This window comes from Bombina bombina, chromosome 1, assembly GCF_027579735.1.
Source record: "Bombina bombina isolate aBomBom1 chromosome 1, aBomBom1.pri, whole genome shotgun sequence".
NCBI classification, from domain to species: Eukaryota; Metazoa; Chordata; class Amphibia; order Anura; family Bombinatoridae; genus Bombina; species Bombina bombina.
The window spans coordinates 302,346,461-302,368,860 of record NC_069499.1 but is presented as its reverse complement, the minus strand read 5'-3'; the positions used below and the strand labels follow the sequence as shown (position 1 = coordinate 302,368,860).

The following is a 22,400-nucleotide window of genomic DNA, read 5'->3' as shown; positions in this document are numbered from 1 at the left end:
ACAGTTATTTTTTCCTGATTTTATTAACCCCTTAAGGACCACAGCACAGCACTTTTCTGTTTGGGACCAAGGCTATTTCTACATTTCTGCTATGTTTGTGTTTAGCTGTAATTTTCCTCTTACTCATTTACTGTACTTACACATATTATATACCATTTTTCTTGCCATTAAATTAACTTTCTAAAGATACCATTATTTTCATCATATCTTATAATTTACTTCAAATATTTTTATAAAATATGATGAAAAAAATGGAAAAAAACACACACTTTTTCTAACTTTGACTCAAAAAATCTACAACCACCAAAAAACAACCATGCTAAATAGTTTCTAAATTTTGTCCTGAGTTTAGAAATACCCAATGTTTACATGTTGCTTTTTTTGCAAGTTATAGGGCAATAAATACAAGTAGCACTTTGCTATTTCCAAACCACTTTTTTTTACAAAATTGGCAATACATTGGAACACTGATATCTATCAGGAATCCCTGAATATCTCTTGAGAAGTATATATATATATTTTTTAGAAGACAACCCAAAGTATTGATCTAGGTCCATTTTGTTATATTTCATGCCACCATTTCAATAAAAAAATTGTTCACTTTTTCACAAACTTAGGTTTCTCACTGAAATTATTTACAAACAGTTTGTGCAATTATGGCACAAATGGTTGTAAATGCTTCTCTGGGATCCCTTTGTTCAGAAATAGCAGACTTATATGGCTTTGGCGTTGCTTTTTGGTAATTAGAAGGACGCTAAATGCCGCTGCGCACCACACGTGTATTATGCCCAGCAGTGAAGGGGTTAATTAAGGAGCATGTAGGGAGCTTGTAGGGTTAACTTTAGCTTTAGTGTAGTGTAGTAGACAACCTAAAGTATTGATCTAGGCTCATTTTGGTATATTTCAAGCCACCATTTCACCGCCAAATGCGATCAAATAAAATCAAATCATTCTATTTTTCACAAATTTCAGCAGTGAATGGGTTAATTAGGTAGATTGTAAGGAGCTTGCAGGATTAATTTTAGCTTTTGTGTAGAGATCAGCCTCCCACATGACACATCCCACCCCCTGATCCCTCCCAAACAGCTCTCTTCCCTCCCCCACACCACAATTGTCCCCGCCATCTTAAGTACTGGCAGAAAGTCTGCAAGTACTAAAATAAAAGTTTTTGTATTGTTTGTTTTTAAAACATAATTCTGCTGTGTATGATCCCCCATTAGCACCCAACCTCCCTGACCCCCCCCCCCAAACAGCTCTCTAACCCTCCCCCTCTACCTTATTGTGCACCATCTTGGGTACTGGCAGCTGCCTGCCAGTACCCAGTTTGCCATAAAATATGGTATTTAAAAAAAAAAAAAAAAAAATTATTATACAATTATTCAATAATTTCTGCAGTGTAGCTGCCCCCCCCTCAATATCCAACCCCCTTCCAGATCCCTTAGCTGAAAATTCCCACCCTCCCCAGTCCTCTCTCCCACCTTATCAAATTTTTTTATTGTGCTATAGTAGTTCCCACCCGCTCCCGCCCCCGTGCACACGCCCACCCCCATGCACACATTCGCCCCCGTGTGTGCCCACAGTGATCACGCCCCGCTCCAACACACTTCCTTCTCCGATGGCCGCCCACCCGCCTCGGCTCCCACCCACCAACAGAGAGGGCCATAGAGTGGCGCTCTCTGCATCGGACTTCTAACAAATATTATTGCAGGATGCCTCAATATCGAGGCATCACTGCAATATCGTGAAAGCGACTGGAAGCGATCAGGATCGCTTCCACCGCTTGGAAAGACTAATGACATACAGGGTACGTCCTTGGTCATTAACAACCTTTTTTGTAGGACGTACCCTGTACGTCATTGGTCATTAAGGGGTTAAAAAAATAAGAAATGAGGGGGGGCGTGTCCGGGCAATGGCAGCATACGGTCGCATTTCCAAAAGCTCCTAGTGATCGTTGGAAAAACCGCTGATTTTAACAAGACCCAGACAGCAAAATTGAGAGAAAATTACAAATTCTCCAGCACTAAAGAAAATACTTTACTTCGCTATATATTTGAACTTAGAGCCCTGGACCGGACCGTCGAGGTCCTACGTGGTGGCCTATCTTCTGACCCTCAACACCCCCCCCCAATAACCTGGGGATAGCGGTTGCCTTTGAACTGTACCTATTTCACCGATATATCACTATAGAGGATATTAACATAAACAATGCAGACCCAACTAAAGAATCTTGAAAGGATGAAGGATTTCACGACCTCACTGCTCTCTGTCGATCAGTGGGAAGTGATCATGCCCTATCGACTAGCTAGGATAGTGGAGATGAAACACAGGACTCAAGACATCAACATGGGGTTACCTTGGGCAACCTGGAGCCAACGGAGAGGACACATGAAGCAATCCCAGGAGCCTTAAAACCAGTCCACAAAGTACACAGTGTTAGGTCCACACAAACTGCGCAGCAGGCGGCAGGAAGGCTGTGTCCTGTGGGTATAACCTAGTGCAATGCGGCCGGTCGCCAGGGGGATGGCCAAGAGGAGGGAGCCCTAGCAGAGACGAAAATGCTAGCGAAGTATGCCCTAGTACCAGTGAGGAATAAAAGCTGCACAGAGGGCTTGTGGCCCAGAGCCACCAACGATATTCCCTCTTCCATAACGTAGAGACTCATCATTGACTGTACCTGGATAGACAATAGCAGCCATAGATCCCTGCACAAAATCATACTCAAAACTGGGATCGGATGATGGAGGCAATTAATAGAACCTGGTGAGAACTTGTTAGGCTAGAATAGTGCTTTCCAAACTTTTCATGTTGGCGACACACATTTTAGACCTACATTATTTCACGACACAGTAATTCAGTTGTGCTAGCAAACAGGAGGTTAAACTAACTTGTTTTAAGAGATATGGACACATAAATAAATGATATAATAACAAAATGTATTTACAAGTAACAGTATGTATGTGCAAGAATTAAAAAAAAAGTTTAATAACACCAATAGCTACCTACTATGACTTCATCATCAAGCATTTTTAAGCTTCCACTTCCTATCCATATATCAAGAGCAGGAGCAGCAATGCACTACTGGGAGCTAGCTGCAAAAAACTCAAAACACTTTGACTTCTGACTACAGCTCAGCGTTTAAGCTGCCACCCTCAGAGGTCTGCGAGTCTGACTGACTACTACCCGCTCTGCAAACACACTGCTGTCCCACTCACTGACTGACAAGAAAAAGAAGGGGAGTGGTGTGAGTGCTAGCTGTAAGGTATATTGCTATCTGTTCCTATAGGGGATCATTGATTCCTAAGAAATGATCCAAGAAAAGTGTGCAAAGAAAGGAAGTGTGGCACAGAAGCGCTCCAAAAGAAATGAAGCCTACCTTACAAATTTTGTGTAGACAATTTTTTTATTTTTGCCTTGATAGTACAGTACTATGTTGTAAAGTGATAGTACTATGTTGTTAAGTGATCAATATTACTGTTAATTTAACAGTAATATTGATCACTTAACAACATAGTACTATCACTTTACAACATAGTACTATCAAGGCCAAAAATAAAATTGTCTACACAAAATTTGTAAGGTAGGCTTCATTTCTTTTGGAGCACTTCTGTCCCACACTTTCACTCACTGACTGACTCTGATTGTGGAGACTACACGTGCAGTCAAGAGAAAATGCAGTCAAGAGAAAATGTGCTGCCAAAGCCGCCAATGGGAATAGTTTCAGTTCCCGCTGAGCTGCGCCAATAGGTTAAGATGATCTGTGACCCACTAGGTGTCAACTACGTGATATGCGTAGCAGGCAGGCAGGCAGAAAGTCTAAAACCAAAAAAAGTTAAATTCCAAAAAATTTGTTTTGAAGCAGGGACACACCTACACACTGCTGATGACACACTAATGTGTCACGACACACAGTTTGGAAAGCACTGGTCCAGAACAAGGACAGCTTATAATGTTCTCCCAGTCAGTTGTGGTTAATTGTGTGCACTTGTATGTGTTCTATCTAGTATTTACATGTACAGGATTTACTTAATTGATGACAGCCAGTCTGAAATCTGTTTAAATCCTAACGTGACCCTCATATATATATATAAATACTGAAGTCTATGGTAACCCCACAAATACTAAACACTGAATAATATTCTGAGTCAGCTACTTCCACCCACTATATATTATATAATCTATTGGGTCCTTATACACTCATAAAAAAGATCAGGCTAGTAGGGAAGTGCAGATTATAGCAGGTTGACATTAACCCCACTATAAGCATGCTGCACTTACACGTCTCGTCCAATTGCTACCTTCAGCCGATTATCAGCTATTATGTATGGCATATCTTCCGATCGAACCACATATAAATTACATTGTGAATACCTTTTTATATGCACATATATTAGATTTTCGAGGTAGGTTCTGGATACTCTAAAATTATAGCTAGCAGCAATCTTCTTGTATGACGTTATTTACATCCAACTAGTCTTGAGAAACGATTCTACGCCTAGCTCTGTCCTGCACTTCACTGTTAATTGGCTTCCAGATTTGAACATGGCACTTACATTATTGCCCTATGCGCCAATATATCAAGAGAGTCCATTTGGTCTACCCTGCTCCTTTGGTGTTAGTATTTACACTACTTGAAAGTAGTAATAAGCACATATAATGCAAATGTTCATATTTAATAGAGCTATGAAAGTTGATATGGGCCTACCATCTAGTCGAGGTAGACTGAAGGGACAATAATGCTAACTCCTCTTTATGTTTAAGTTTATAATGCAGATTATTTTTTTTCCTGTACTGTATCTTTGCTAGTTAATATTCACAATTATCCCATTCTTTATATTTATATAAGTGCTAAGGCCCAAGAGTGACCATCTTATCCACTAATTCCTCTATACTGTTTCATTAGAGTACCAGGTCCAAGAGTGACCACCTATGACCAAAGAGGAACATATGCTAGAGAAAATGAGGTATCACTTTTAGATCCCAAACTATGCTGTAGATGTAGACTGATAGTTCATTTACTATTCCTGATATTTACTTTGATGGTGGATTGTAATTCCTACATTTTGATTTGTCTACATGCAGGAGACAGGCTAATACATTGTTATTATGTTTGATATTAAGCTATATATTTAGTCAGATACCACATGGATTATCGTGTAATATGCTCTTATTTGTGAATTCTGTTTCATTAAAGGGACACTGAACCCACATTTTTTCTTTCGTGATTCAGATAAAGCATGCAATTTTAAGCAACTTTCTAATTTACTCCTGTTATCAATTTTTCTCCGTTCACTTGCTATCTTTATTTGAAAAAGAAGGCATCTAAGCTTCTTTTTTGGTTCAGGACTCTTTTATTGGTGGATGAATTTATCCACCAATCAGCAAGAACAACCCAGGTTGTTCACCAAAAATGGGCTGGCATCTAAACTTACATTCTTGCATTTCAAATAAAGATACAAAGAGAATGAAGAAAATTTGATAATAGGAGTAAATTAGAAAGTTGCTTAAAATGTCATGCTCTATCTGAATCACAAAAGAAAAAATTTGGGTTCAGTGTCTCTAACTTACTGTAACTGGTCTCCTAAGCTAAATTGTACTTAAAATCTTAATATATATTGTACGATTTGAAAAGCTCAATAAAATAATATAAAAAAAAATATAAGTAAGAAATGGTTTATAAGAAACCAACTATAGTCTCACCTGAATCTGAAATAAATATATTTGTTATAGTTTTAGAGGATTTTTTCAGTATGGCCACATTAAACTGCATAACTGAAACTGGGAGGAAAACAAAATGTATGCTTACCTGATAAATTAATTTGTTTTATGATGGTAAGAGTCCATGAGTCATCATGTGTGGTAATTCCCAACCTAGCCACTAGGAGGAGACAAAATACACCCCAACACACCAAAGTTTTAAATCCCTCCCACTTCTCATGATCCTTAGTCATACAGATAGCCAAGTAGATGAGGAAAACAGAAAAGATGAGGCGGAGCATAAGTGCAAAACAACTACTGCTACCACCTGAACAAAAAGAAATGAATTGATCAATTAAGCATACATTCTGTTTTATTTCCTCATATGTGGGAATCTATACCCAAGCAGTGAAGTCCATGAGATCACCATGACATGGGGGGACAAACAGTGAAGGCAGGACGTTACTAATCAGGCACTACATCCCGCAAAACATTCCTGCCAGAAGCAGCCTCAGAAGAAGCACACACATCAAAGTTATACAAATTAGAAAAAGTGTGCAAAGTAGTCCAATCAGCTGCCTTCCAAATCTGATCAATAGAAGCCTCATTACAAAAGGGCCAAGAAGTGGCAACTACTCTAGTGTAATGAGCAGTAATACGCTCAGGGGGAGTTTTCCTGTAACCAAATAACCCATATGAATTAAAGCTTTAAACCAAGCTGCTAAAGACACAGCTGAAACGTTCTGACCTTTAAGAGGCCCCTAAAAATCTGAATCATGCAAGTTTAATTTTGATTTCCCTTTAGGTTTCACAAGCCAGCTTAGCTTCAAAGTAAAGTCAAACATTTTGGGCTATTCTTCTACCTCTGGGCTAGTTGAACAGTTAAATAGTTGGTACTGTTTCGATTTAGGGCCATAATTCTACAACTTGGACGAACGCGTTACCTGTACTGGTTTTCTTCCTCCCAATTCTGAACCGGAGGAGGACCTCTTCTAGAACACAGGACAGAAAGCTGGTCTTCCAGTGTAATGCTGGCCAGTCAGAAACCATATTGCTGAACACAGCTGGATGATTCAGACTCTGAATAATGTCTTTGGCTTCCTGAGGTGTAAATGGTTTTAAGGTCGGTACTGCAGAAAAAAAAGAGAAAAGACATAGTTAAAGGGACAATGTACTCAGGCAAGCTACTAAGTTCATTGTATTTAATACTGGTGCAGGAATGCCAATTTCTCTCCCACACACTAAATGAGATGTTTATTTCTGCTGCTACCTCTTGTTAACTATAGCCAATAGTATATAAGTATAGCCAGCAGTATTTAAATGTTCAGTATAAGTGAAGCTTTCAGACAAAAGGTACTTTAAAATGACAAAATAAAGGTAAAAGAAGAAGTTATTGGTAAACAGTTTGATACACTATGGGCCAAATTACAAGTGGAGCGTTAAATATCGATTTAGCAAAAAACGATATTAGCACTCCACTGAGTAATACCAGCATACATAGGTTCCAAAAGGAGCCTTGTTCTGTTGCCGCCATACACAGTATCAAAACTAGCGCAGCGAAGGGGGTAAGTCGTGCAGCGATGGGCAGCATATGTAAATATATATGATTATATACATTTATATTTATGTGTTAATATGTGTATTTACACATATTAACACATAAATATATATGTAATATTATGTATATAATCATATACATATATATTAAATGGGAACACACAGTTCCTATAGACTACAATGTAAAGGCACTTTTCACTTCACAGCCGCCAACTTTAAATCCCTAGAAACTGCTTTTTGCAGTTATTTTATTACAAAATAAAGATGCTGCTATCTTTATTTTTTAATAAAATATATTACACTTAAGTTTGGGGGCATTTTGTGGACATTTATAAAATTAAACAGAGATCTGATCTCCGGTTAATTTTATAAGTGTTAATTGCTACCTTGAGTATGCGGTAGCAATAAACAGCCACTTGTAATGGCTGGGTAATTATCGCATATTTTACAGTACACTGTTCCTTTTATCTTGTCGACTACCATGCAATACATTGCAGAGCTTCAATTGTGCAAGTGCTATTCTTTCAGATTCGGGCGAGGATTACCAGTTTATTATCTTTATTGGCTATTTATTAAATCGTAAACATTTACATTTATTTTAGTATGTGGTTTATTCATATAAGTTACATCAAAATATGTTAATATAGAAATAGAATAGCACAAACAAAATATTTTTTGCATTATTATTTTGATGTTACTTTAAAGGGACATAATGGAATAATAATAATAATAATACAATGGTGTAATGTGCTGGAAGATTTTCTTACTACACTATTGCTTGTACAAAGTGGTTAAAAAAAGCTAACACTGAAACCAGCAAATACACTGCAAATCCTGAATTGTACACGGCCTGTGACTGTAGGCTACGCACATCACGATTGATAGGCTCAGTGACTTTGTTAGCTCCGGATCTGTAGTACGTTGTTGGTCTTGAGCTGACTTTAACGACACATTTTTCCCCTTTACCTGGGAGAAATACAGTTATAGGCAAGCAATAGTGCAATAAGAAAATGCTTTAATATGCATTACAGGATTTTCTTATTGCAGCTGTTTGTCCCTTTAAACAAATGTATTCATTTGCACCAAATTCAGTTTACGAGTACAGTTTTCTGCACTGTGGTAACACAATATAGAACCCTAACCCTTTAAAGGGCCACTAAACCCAAAATCTTTCTTTCATGATTCAGATAGAGAATAGAAATTTAAACAACATTACAATTTACTTCCATTATTTATTTTGTTTTATTTTTTAAATATCCTTAGTTGAAGAAAAAGCAATGCACATGGTGAGCCAATCACACGATGCTTCTATGTGCAGCAACCAATCAGCAGCTAGTGAGCATATCTAGATATGCTTTTCATCAAAGAATATCAAGAGAATAAAACAAATTAGATAATATAAGTAAATTAGAAAGATGTTTAAAATTGCATTCTCTTGCTAAATCATAAAAGAAAAAATGTGGGTGGCATGTCCCTTTAAATACGGATGAAATGCAACAGCATAAGATAGCAACACCCTAAAGAAAGCGACATAGCCGTGGCAAAACGTGAAAACAGAGCATTGAGAGATATGGGTAAGCTTTTGCAAAAGGAGTTACTAATGAAGATCATAAACCTAGGAAGAGAAAGTCCTTTTGTTTTAAATCTTTTAAAAGAGCATTGCACAATATCTTCTCTCCTACCCATATTGCTAAATATAATGTAAAAGAACGGCCAGCACTGGGATAGCTAAATAAAATATGCTTATCTAGCCATGACAGTTAGCAAGTGCTGTAAATCCTATTAAGAATCGAACTGCTCTTAACCATGTAAGTGAACATTCACATAGGAAATTAGATCATAGGAATAAATTGGAAAGTTGTTTAAAATGACATGCTCTGATTGAATCATAAAAGTTTACTATTAACTATCCCTTTAAGATACTTTTCACTCTTACACTTTTGCACTTAGACTTTAAGTGTGATTTTTTTTTTTTGATACAAGCCTTTAGAAAGCGCTGTAGGTAGCGAAAAAATCGTCAAGATGCTACACAACACAGCAGAGAATACAAAACATTGTAAAGGGTGGGGCTTCATTTGCTAATCTGAGTGAACAGGATTACACTATACTCCAGTCCTCACTTTTTGTTAAAACAAAATAATTGAAAGATCAAACTGAAATCATGTTGAAATGTGAATCCTTATGTTAAACTATTGGTCTTTAAAAAAAACAACAAAAAACATATAAACTGATATTACTGCTGATACTATTACAATTGTTTCCCCACCAAAAAACTATCTTTTATTGAATTTAAATATTATTAAAAATGTGTTACAGCTAGTTGCCTATTTTAATAGTCACTGCACCATAACTGGTATACCAAAAAGTTAATTATTAATACAAAAATATTTTAAATGGTTAAATAGCTTAGTTTTTATATGCATTGCTTTCAATGGTGCTTAGAACATTCTAAAGCACTAATATTTTTCAAAAAGATATATATTGTATTCCCTGTCCATGGTGCTGAAGAGATGACTGCACAAACTTGTGCATAACGACAGTACTCCCTGTCCATGGTACTAAAGAAATGACTACACAAACTTGTGTATAATGGCAGTATGTATATGGGAAAAAATATTCTTGGCTTTTCTGCTGTTTTGGCATTCAAACACCTCACTGGAAATGTCAAAATGATTTGTTCCAAACTGTAATAAATTGTAGTTTTACAATAAAATCCCAGCAGGGAAATCACATAAAAAAAGAAAACAAAGAAGTCCCCTCTTTCAGCCTACAAAGTTTACTATCCTCACAGAGACTGTGTTAATAGCACTGTTTGGATGATTTACTAAGAAAGCCTTTTAAAAAGTAACTGATTTTGGATAACTGTTTTAAGTAATAAAGTATAAATCCTTTAGTGTCTTCCAACAAGCTATAAAGAGGATGACTCAATGATCGATAGAACACAAGGAAAAAAATCCCTCTAAAGCACCCGCTGATTAAGTAAAGACGTAAAAAGACATGTCCATAAAACCTGACAAAATAAATGCAGTGGCAGCCTGCAAGTGGGTGAACTCCGGTCTGTCACTGAATGAACGCTGGCTTTGTCATACAACTTGCTTTAGTTTACAACCATGAGCTTAGAATTACCAAGAAAGGGCCAGATTACAAGTGGAGCGCTAATTTATGCTCCCACTTGAGCGTTAACTGCGCTATAATTAAGATTTTTGGGCTTGTCAAATTGCACCCCTAATCTCCCACCCGCACTGTCGCCGCTACTATAATAAAGCTATTAACCCCTAAACCTAACTCTAACCTTAACATCCCCTAACATAAATATAATTTAAATGAAACAAAATAATATTCCTAAAATTAACTAAATTAATCCTATTTAAAACTAAATACTTACCTATCAAATAAACCCTAATATAGCTACAATATAACTAATAATTCCATTGTAGCTATTATAGGATTTATATTTATTTTACAGGCAACTTTGTATTTATTTTAACTAGGTACAATAGCTATTAAATAGTTAATAACTATTTAATAGCTACCTAGTTAAAATAATTACAAAATTACCTGTAAAATAAATACACCTAACACTACACTATCATTAAATTAATTAAATTAATTACCTACAATTAGCTAAATTAAAATACAATACAATAAACTATTCTATAATACAAAAAAACAAACACTAAATTACAAAAAATAAAAAAGAATTACAAGAAGTTTAAACTAATTACACCTAATCTAAGCCCCTAATAAAATAAAAAATCCCCCCAAAATAAAAAAATGCCCTACCCTATTCTAAACTACCAAAGTAATCAGCTCTATTACCAGTCCTTAAAAGGGCTTTTTGTGGGGCATTGCCCCAAAGTAATCAGCTCTTTTACCTTAAAATAAAAATACAATACCCCCCCCAACATTGCAACCCACCACCCACATACCCCTACTCTAACCCACCCAAACCCCCTTAAGAAAACCTATCGCTAACCCCCTAAAGATCTCCCTACCTTGAGTCGTCTTCACCCAGCCGAGCCAAATTCTTCATCCAAGGTGCGCAAAGGAGGTCCTTGATCCGGTAGAAGTCTTCATCCAAGCGGGGCAAGAAGACGTCCTCCATCCGGTAGAAGTGTTCATCCAGGCAGCGTCTTCAATCTTTATCCATCCGGAGCGGAGCCATCTTCAAAGGAGCCGACACGGAGCCATCCTCTTCAACCAACGACTTCCCGACGAATGAAGGTTCCTTTAAGGAACGTCATCCAAGATGGCGTCCCTTCAATTCCGATTGGCTGATAGAATTCTATCAGCCAATCGGAATTAAGGTAGAAAAAATCTGATTGGCTCCGCCCCGGATGGATGAAGATTGAAGACGCCGCCTGGATGAACACTTCTACCGGATGGAGGACCTCTTCTTGCCCCGCTTGGATGAAGACTTCTACCGGATCAAGGACCTCCTCTGCGCACCATGGATGAAGATTTCGGCCCGGTTGGGTGAAGACGACTCAAGGTAGGGAGATCTTCAGGGGGTTAGCGATAGGTTTTCTTAAGGGGGGTTTGGGTGGGTTAGAGTAGGGGTATGTGGGTGGTGGGTTGCAATGTCGGGGGGGTATTGTATTTTTATTTTCAGGTAAAAGAGCTGATTACTTTGGGGCAATGCCCCGCAAAAAGCCCTTTTAAGGGCTGGTAATAGAGCTGATTATTTTGGTAGTTTAGAATAGGGTAGGGCATTTTTTTATTTTGGGGGGATTTTTTATTTTATTAGGGGGCTTAGATTAGGTGTAATTAGTTTAAACTTCTTGTAATTCTTTTTTATTTTTTGTAATTTAGTGGGGGGTTTTTTGTATTATAGAATAGTTTATTTATTGTATTTTAATTTAGCTAATTGTAGGTAATTTATTTAATGATAGTATAGTGTTAGGTGTATTTGTTACTTAGGTTAGGATTTATTTTACAGGTAATTTTGTAATTATTTTAACTAGGTAGCTATTAAATAGTTATTAACTATTTAATAGCTATTGTACCTAGCTAAAAACATAATTTATGCTTACCTGATAAATTTATTTCTCTTGTGGTGTATCCAGTCCACGGATCATCCATTACTTGTGGGATATTCTCATTCCCAACAGGAAGTTGCAAGAGGACACCCACAGCAGAGCTGTCTATAAAGCTCCTCCCCTAACTGCCATATCCAGTCATTCGACCGAAAACAAGCAGAGAAAGGAGAAACCATAGGGTGCAGTGGTGACTGTAGTTTAAAATTAAAAAATACCTGCCTTAAAATGACAGGGCGGGCCGTGGACTGGATACACCGCAAGAGAAATACATTTATCAGGTAAGCATAAATTATGTTTTCTCTTGTAAGGTGTATCCAGTCCACGGATCATCCATTACTTGTGGGATACCAATACCAAAGCTAAAGTACACGGATGAAGGGAGGGACAAGGCAGGTACTTAAACGGAAGGTACCACTGCCTGTAAAACCTTTCTCCCAAAAATAGCCTCAGAAGAAGCAAAAGTATCAAATTTGAAGAATTTTGAAAAAGTATGAAGCGAAGACCAAGTCGCCGCCTTGCAAATCTGTTCAACAGAAGCCTCATTTTTGAAGGCCCATGTGGAAGCCACAGCTCTAGTAGAATGAGCTGTAATCCTTTCTGGAGGCTGCTGGCCAGCAGTCTCATAGGCTAAGCGGATTATGCTTCTTAGCCAAAAAGAAAGAGAGGTTGCCGAAGCCTTTTGACCTCTCCTCTGTCCAGAGTAAACAACAAACAAGCAGATGTTTGACGAAAATCTTTAGTAGCTTGTAAGTAAAACTTTAAAGCACGAACCACGTCCAGATTGTGTAATAGACGTTCCTTCTTTGAAGAAGGATTAGGACACAAAGATGGAACAACAATCTCTTGATTGATATTCTTATTAGATACCACCTTAGGTAAAAACCCAGGTTTGGTACGCAGGACTACCTTATCCGCATGGAAGATCAGATAAGGAGAATCACATTGTAAAGCAGATAACTCGGAGACTCTACGAGCCGAGGAAATAGCTACCAAAAACAGAACTTTCCAAGATAAAAGTTTGATATCTATGGAATGAAGAGGTTCAAACGGAACTCCTTGAAGAACCTTAAGAACCAGATTTAAGCTCCATGGTGGAGCAACATGTTTAAACACAGGCTTGATTATAACTAAAGCCTGACAAAATGCCTGAACGTCTGGAACATCTGCCAGACGCTTGTGCAAAAGAATAGACAGGGCAGAAATCTGTCCCTTTAAGGAACTAGCTGACAATCCTTTTTCCAAACCTTCTTGGAGAAAGGATATCCTGACCTTACTCCATGAGTAACCCTTGGATTCACACCAATAAAGATATTTACACAATATTTTATGGTAAATTTTGCTGGTGACAGGCTTTCGTGCCTGTATTAAGGTATCAATGACTGACTCGGAGAAGCCACGCTTTGATAACATCAAGCGTTCAATCTCCAGGCAGTCAGTCTCAGAGAAATTAGATTTGGATGATTGAAAGGACCTTGTAGTAGAAGGTCTTGTCTTAACGTTAGAGTCCAAGGTGGAAAGGATGACATGTCCACTAGATCTGCATACCAGGTCCTGCGTGGCCATGCAGGTGCTATCAAGATCATCGATGCTCTCTCCTGCTTGATCTTGGCAATCAGATGAGGGAGCAGAGGAAACGGTGGAAACACATAAGCAAACACCTCCGGATGGAGCTCCCACTCCCCCGGAAAAAAGTCTGTCGACTTAGAAAATCCGCCTCCCAGTTCTCTACACCTGGGATATGGATAGCTGATAGGTGGCAAGAGTGAATCTCTGCCCAGCGAATTATCTTTGAGACTTCTAACATCGCTAGGGAACTCCTTGTTCCCCCTTGATGGTTGATGTAAGCCACAGTCGTGATGTTGTCTGACTGAAATCTGATGAACCTCAGAGTTGCTAACTGAGGTCAAGCCTGAAGAGCATTGAATATCGCTCTCAGTTCCAGAATATTTATTGGAAGGAGTGACTCCTCCTGAGTCCACGATCCCTGAGTCTTCAGGGAGTTCCAGACTGCACCCCAACCTAGAAGGCTGGCATCTGTCGTTACAATTGTCCAATCTGGCCTGCGAAAGGTCATACCTTTGGACAGATGGACCCGAGATAGTCACCAGAGAAGAGAATCCCTGGTCTCTTGATTCAGATTTAGTAGAGGGGACAAATCTGTGTAATCCCCATTCCACTGACTGAGCATGCAGAGTTGCAGCGGTCTGAGATGAAGGCGTGCAAACGGCACTATGTCCATTGCCGCTACCATTAAGCCGATTACTTCCATGCACTGAGCCACCGAAGGGCGAGGAATGGAATAAAGAACACGGCAGGAATTTAGAAGTTTTGATAACCTGGACTCCGTCAGGTAAATTTTTATTTCTACAGAATCTATCAGAGTCCCTAGGAAGGAAACTCTTGTGAGGGGGGATAGAGAACTCTTTTCCTCGTTCACTTTCCACCCATGCGACCTCAGAAATGCCAACACTATGTCCGTATGAGACTTGGCAATTTGGAAGTTTGACGCCTGAATCAGGATGTTGTCTAAATAAGGGGCCACTGCTATGCCCCATGTCTTAGAACTGCCAGAAGCGACCCCAGAACTTTCGTAAAAATTCTTGGGGCTGTAGCTAACCCAAAGGGAAGAGCTACAAACTGGTAATGCCTGTCTAGGAAGGCAAACCTGAGAAACCGATGATGATCTTTGTGTATCGGAATGTGAAGATAAGCATCCTTTAAATCCACTGTAGTCATGTATTGACCCTCCTGGATCATAGGTAGGATGGTACGAATAGTCTCCATCTTGAATGATGGAACTCTGAGGAATTTGTTTAAGATCTTTGGATCCAAAATTGGTCTGAAGGTTCCCTCTTTTTTGGGAACCACAAACAGATTTGAGTAAAATCCCTGTCCCTGTTCCTCCTTTGGAACTGGATGGATCCCTCCCATAATTAGGAGGTCTTGTACACAGTGTAAGAATGCCTCTCTCTTTATCTGGTTTGCAGATAATTGTGAAAGGTGAAATCTCCCTTTTGGGGGGGAAGCCTTGAAGTGCAGAAGATATCCCTGGGATATAATTTCCAACGCCTAGGGATCCTGGACATCTCTTGCCGACGCCTGGGCGAAGAGCGAAAGTTTGCCCCCTACTAGATCCATTACCGGATAGGGGACCGTTCCTTCATGCTGTCTTAGAGGCAGCAGCAGGCTTTTTGGCCTGCTTACCTTTGTTCCAGGTCTGGTTAGATCTCCAGACCGTCTTGGACTGAGTAAAAGTTGCCTCTTGATTTGCATTAGAGGAAGTTGATGCCGCACTTGCCTTGAAGTTTCGAAAGGCATGAAAATTAGACTGTTTGGCCCTTGATTTGGACCTATCCTGAGGAAGGGCATGACCTTTTCCTCCAGTGATATCAGCAATAATCTCCTTCAAACCAGGCACGAATAGGGTCTGCCCCTTGAAGGGAATGTTAAGCAGCTTAGACTTAGAAGTAACGTCAGCTGACCATGATTTAAGCCATAGCGCTCTGTGCGCCTGGATAGCAAAACCAGAATTCTTAGCCGTTAGTTTAGTCAAGTGAACAATGGCATCAGAAACAAAAGAATTGGCTAGCTTAAGTGCTCTAAGCTTGTCAAGTATGTCATCCAATGGAGTCGCTACCTGTAAAGCCTCTTCCAGAGACTCAAACCAGAACGCTGCAGCAGCAGTGACAGGAGCAATGCATGTAAGGGGCTGTAGGATAAAACCTTGTTGAATAAACATTTTCTTAAGGTAACCCTCTAACTTTGTATCCATTGGATCTAAGAAAGCACAACTGTCCTCGACAGGGATAGTAGTACGCTTTGCTAGAGTAGAAACTGCTCCCTCCACCTTAGGAACTGTCTGCCATAAGTCCTGTGTGGTGGCGTCTATTGGAAACATTTTCCTAAAAATAGGAGGGGGAGAGAACGGCACACCTGGTCTATCCCATTCCTTAGTAATAATTTCTGTAAACCTTTAGGTATTGGAAAAACATCAGTGCACACCGGCACTGCATAGTATTTATCCAGTCTACACAATTTCTCTGGCACTGCAATTGTATCACAGTCATTTAGAGCAGCTAAAACCTCCCTGAGTAACACGCAGAGGTTTTCAAGCTTAAATTTAAATGTAGAGATATCAGAATCAGGTTGCATCATCTTCCCTGAGTCAGAAACATTACCCACAGAAAGAAGCTCTCCTTCTTCAGCTTCTGCATATTGTGAGGCAGTATCAGACATAGGTCTTAAAGCGTCAGTATGCTCTGTATTTTGTCTAACTCCAGAGCTATCTCGCTTTCCTCTAAATTCAGGTAGTCTGGCTAATACCGCTGACAGTGTATTATCCATGACTGCCGCCATGTCTTGTAAAGTAAACGCTATGGGCGCCCTAGATGTACTTGGCGCCATTTGAGCGTGAGTCCCTTGAGCGGGAGTCAAAGGATCTGACACGTGGGGAGAGTTAGTCGGCATAACTTCCCCCTCGTCAGATTCCTCTGGTGATAAATTTTTTAAAGACAGAATATGATCTTTATTGCTTAAAGTGAAATCAGTACATTTGGTACACATTCTAAGAGGGGGTTCCACCATGGCTTTTAAACATAATGAACAAGGAGTTTCCTCTATGTCAGACATGTTTGTAGAGACTAGCAATGAGACTAGCAAGCTTGGAAAACACTTTAAATCAAGTTAACAAGCAAATATAAGAAACGGTACTGTGCCTTTAAGAGAAACAAATTTTGTCAGAATTTGAAAAACAGTGAAAAAAGGCAGTAAATAAAACGAAATTTTTACAGTGTGTATAATAAGCTAACAGAGCATTGCACCCACTTGCAAATGGATGATTAACCCCTTAGTTCAAAAAACAGATAAAAAAATGATATAAACGTTTTTTAACAGACACACCAACTGCCACAGCCTTGCTGTGGGCCTACCTTCCCCAACAAACGATTTTGGAAAGCCTAAGAGCCCTTTAAAGATGTCCTATAGCATTCAGGGGACTCCTGGAGGAAGCTGGATGTCTCAGTCTGTAAAAGTTACTGCGCAAAAAAGCGCTAAATTAGGCCCCTCCCACTCATAGTAACACAGTGGAAAGCCTCAGGAAACTGTTTCTAGGCAAATTTAAGCCAGCCATGTGGAAAAAAACTAGGCCCCAATAAAGTTTTATCACCAAAGTATATATAAAAACGTTTAAACATGCCAGCAAACGTTTTATATTGTAAATATAAAAGAGTATTACCTCAGAAAGAAGGATGATACCAGTCGCTATTAAATCACTGTATTCAGGCTTACCTTACATAAATTTGGTATCAGCAGCATTTTCTAGCATTCACATCTTCTAGAAAAAATCTTAACTGCACATACCTCATAGCAGGATAACTTGCACGCCATTCCCCCGCTGAAGTTACCTCTCTCTTCAGTCATGTGTGAGAACAGCAATGGATCTTAGTTACAACCTGCTAAGATCATAGAAATCACAGGCAGATTCTTCTATTTTTCTGCCTGGGACAAAATAGTACAACTCCGGTACCATTTAAAAATAACAAACTTTTGATTGAAGCAAGATAACAGCTACATTTCACCACTTTCCTCTTACTACCTCCATGCTTGTTGAGAGTTGCAAGAGAATGACTGGATATGGCAGTTAGGGGAGGAGCTATATAGACAGCTCTGCTGTGGGTGTCCTCTTGCAACTTCCTGTTGGGAATGAGAATATCCCACAAGTAATGGATGATCCGTGGACTGGATACACCTTACAAGAGAAATAAATACAAAGTTGCCTGTAAAATAAATATAAATCCTAAAATAGCTACAATGTAATTATTAGTTATATTGTAGCTATATTAGGGTTTATTTGATAGGTAAGTATTTAGTTTTAAATAGGATTAATTTAGTTAATTTTAGGAATATTATTTTGTTTCATTTAAATTATATTTATGTTAGGGGATGTTAAGGTTAGAGTTAGGTTTAGGGGTTAATAACTTTATTATAGTAGCGGCGACGGTGCGGGCGGGAGATTAGGGGTTAATAATTGTAGGTAGGTGGCGGCAATGTTAGGGAGGGCAGATTAGGGGTTATTACCATTTATTCTAGTGTTTGCGAGGCGGGAGTGCGGCGGTTTAGGGGTTAATACATTTATTATAGTGGCGGTGAGGTCCGGACGGCAGATTAGGGGTTAATAATTGTAGTTAGGTATCGGTGACGTTGGAGGGGCAGATTAGGGGTTAATAAATATAGGGGTCGGCGATGTTAGGGGCAGCAGATTAGGGGTTTATAATATAATGTAGGTGGCCGCGGTGTCCGGTCGGCAGATTAGGGGCGGCGATGTGGGGGGGCCTCGGTTTAGGGGTACATAGGTAGTTTATTAGTGTTAGTGTACTTTATAGCACAGTAGTTAGGAGCTTTATATTCCGGCGTTAGCCCATAAAGCTCTTAACTACTGACTTTTTTTGGCGGTAGGAGTCTTGTTGGTAGAGGGTCTACCGCTCACTTCTCCCAAAACTCCAAATACCGGCGTTAGGCAGATCCCATTGAAAAGATAGGATAAGGGGATCTGCGGTAGCCTGGAGTCGCGGTGAGGAAGTGAGCGTTAGTCCCTTTCCTGCCTGACTCTAAATACCAGCGTGCGGCCAAAAGCAGCGTTAGGACCCCTTAACGCTGCTTTTGACGGCTAACGCAGAACGCTAAATCTAGGTGATAGTATTTATGTGTTTATATTTGTGTATATGTCTCTAAATACATATATACACATATAAATACATATGTACACACACACACATATATACATACACACATATCCATCTTCAGACATGTATGTATCTCAATGTTAAAGCCCTTTGCCCGCCTTTTTTTTCTAACACCTGAGACCTCATATCTTTGAGCACTTATAACTTTTGTGTGCAATATTAGTTTTTCAATAATCTTTATTAGATGGTGTCATTATGAGTGTAACTGTACTTTGTAATGTATTTTTGATGTGTTTTGTGACACTTTTTTGTTTTGCGAAACAATTAAGCACTGTGATAAAAAAAAAACGTAAGGTTCCTTAATTAAATGGACACCTTGTAATTACATGACATTTCCGTTGAGTTGCTATAGGAAGACATATTAGCCAAGTCTCAACATTTTTAAAACAAATTATCCTTTTACTGTAATTGTTTTTCAAAACTCCATCCACTATTTGCCTACTTGGAGTAGCCAATCTGGGCTTTATTCTGCAGAAACCATAATCTAAATATTAGAATAAAATGCATTTTTATGCAGTTGGCTTTAGTTAAAGCCAATTAGAGACAGATGTGTAGGAGGGTCCACCTTGAGAAGGCAGCAAGATGCATTTCAAGTTCTGAAAAGAGGGTGAATAAATAATGAAAGTGTATTACAAGGTTGTTTCATTATGCACAACTAAACATTATGGGGTCGATTTATCAAGCTGCAGCGGACAGGGGCGCACATACGCATCCCTGTCTGCCGCAGCTCGCCTCTGGCGGGCTGAATCCCGCTGACGGAAATTAGCATTGCACACGAGCACTATTTTGTGCTCGTGTGCATTCTCGCCCCCTGCCCGCGCACAGCTAATCACGCATGGGCAGGAGCTGTCAATCTCCCGGGCTCGTCCGTGGCAAAAGGTTAGGGAAGCAACAGTCTGCTTGTTAAATAGGGACTGCAGGTTCTCTGCTCTGTGTGCTGAATAAACATTTTTATCCCACTATTGCTGCCTTCCTCTTTTGAATTTTTCTCTTGTGGGAACCTGCAGTCGTATTGGGGCGAAGCCTGCCGAAGGCTGTGATAAATCGACCCCTATATGTATAAAAATCTCAAGGGTTTATGACTAATGATATTTAAGAAGAAACATACAGGGAAATAACACGAGAACAGATCCAAAGGCCCCCATGAAATCTAAATCTGTGTGCAAGTAAGATTAACTGAGAATTATTTCTTAAAAAAAAAAAAAAAAAACTCAGTGCATGTGTGTGAATAAGAAAAGTTGGTTAGTAAAATTTTCATTGTTTTGCAGGCAATAATTACACATAAATCAGCTCCTGGGTACATCAAAACAATCAAAGTGCAGCATGTAGGAGGCTAAGGATTCTGAATACTCTGGCTTTTCTGGGGGCACTAGAAAAACTTCAATTTTCAGTGCAGGGACATATCTTTTAAAAGTGTTGTTCAACTTATTTATTTAATTTTTGTTATGGCCAATAAGACACAGGTATAAATGAGGTACCATATATATCAAGCAATCACTTTAACCTCTTAAAAGTACAGTCTAGTCAAAAATAAACTTTGATGATTCAGATAGGGCATGTCATTTTAAACAACTTTCCAATTTTGTTTTATCATCAATTTTGCTTTGTTCTCTTGGTATTCTTAGTTGAAAGCTAAACCTAGGTAGGCTCATATGCCAATTTCTTAGTCCTTGAAGGCCGCCTCTTATCTAAATGCATTTTTATATTTTTTCACAACTAGAGGGCGTTAGTTTATGTGTGCCATATAGATAATGTGCTCATGCCCGTGGAGTTACCTAGGAGTCTGCACTGACTGGCTAAAATGCAAGTCTGTCAAAAGAACTAAAGGGGGCTGTCTGCAGAGGCTTAGATACAAGGTAATCACAGAGGTAAAACATATATTAATATAACCGTGTTGGTTATGCAAAACTGGGGACTGGGTAATAAAGGGATTATCTATCTTTTTAACCCCTTAGTGACCAGACCATTTTTCAATTTTCTTACTGTTAGGGACCAGGGCTATTTTTACATTTCTGCGATGTTTGTGTTTAGCTGTAATTTTCCTCTTACTCATTTACTGTACCCACACATATTATATACCGTTTTTCTCGCCATTAAATTGACTTTTTAAAGATACCATTATTTTCATCATGTCTTCTAATTTACTATAAAAAGAATTATAAAATATGATAAAAAAATTGAAAAACAACACACACTTTTTCTAACTTTGACCCCCAAAATCTGTTACACATCTACAACCACCAAAAAACACCCACGCTAAATAGTTTCAAAATTTTGTCCTGAAATTAGAAATACCCAATGTTTACATGTTCTTTACTTTTTTTGTAAGTTATAGGGCAATAAGTACAGGAAGCACTTTCCTATTTCCAAACCATTTTTTTTTTTTCTTCAAAATTAGCGAGTTACATTGTAACACTGATATCTGTCAGGAATCCCTGAATAACCCTTCACATGTACCGGTATATATATTTTTTTAATAGACAACCCAAAGTATTGATCTAGGCCCATTTTGGTATATTTCATGCCACCCTTTCACCGCCAAATGTGATCAAATAAAGAAAAATCATTAACTTTTTCACTAACTTTAGGTTATGGCACAAATGGTTGTAAATGCTTCTCTGGGATCCCCTTTGTTCAGAAATAGCGGACATATATGGCTTTGGCATTGCTTTTTGGTAATTAGAAGGCCACTAAATGTTGCTGTGCACCACACTTGTATTATGCCCAGCAGTGAAGGAGTTAATTAGGTAGCTTGTAGGGTTAATTTTAGCTTCAGTGTAGAGATCAGCCTCCCACCTGACACATCCCACCCCGTGATCCCTCCCTGTCTTTCCTCCCCCACCTCACAATTGTCACCGCCATCTTAAGTACAGGCAGAAAGTCTGTGTGTTTTTAAGATTTCTTTTTTTTTTAAAGATTTTTTCGGAAGTGTAGGATCCCCCATTAACCTGTAGGCTGTTGACTTATGTAATTATCACCGGCTTTGTCAACATTTGTCATACCAGATCAGGAAACCGAAGAGCATACTGATCGTGATCAGAGACGACTGAGTAGAGTTACTAATTTCAAGGGCACATGGACAACAGACTTCATTACCACTTTCTTGCATGTTGACAAAGCCGGTGATAATTACATAAGTCAACAGCCTACAGCGGATAATGTTGTGCAGGCTCCGGATACTTGGCACCAATGTAACAACGCTGTATTATTTCTATTAGTGCAACATCAGAGATCGCGGGTGAACCGCTTGCTAAAGAGTGAGATTGACAGCAGTCCCCTTAGTCTCCTGTGTTCGGCTCGCGTGCTGAAGCTCCCTGAAAAGGCGCTTTCTTCTCACCTGATTGATATGGATTATGGGTTTCAGAAATCT

General features: G+C 39.0%; 1 protein-coding gene across 2 annotated transcripts in view; it reads right to left on the bottom strand.

Annotated features, from left to right (window-relative positions):
• Positions 1 to 22,400, bottom strand: part of HSPBAP1 (HSPB1 associated protein 1) — a 485,172-nt gene that overhangs the window by 369,060 nt on the left and 93,712 nt on the right. For both annotated transcript variants that reach the window (XM_053698076.1, XM_053698077.1), the window contains exon 2: positions 6,639 to 6,824. In XM_053698076.1, coding sequence (XP_053554051.1) covers positions 6,639 to 6,824 — 186 coding nt within the window. The remainder of the gene's footprint in view (positions 1 to 6,638; positions 6,825 to 22,400) is intronic.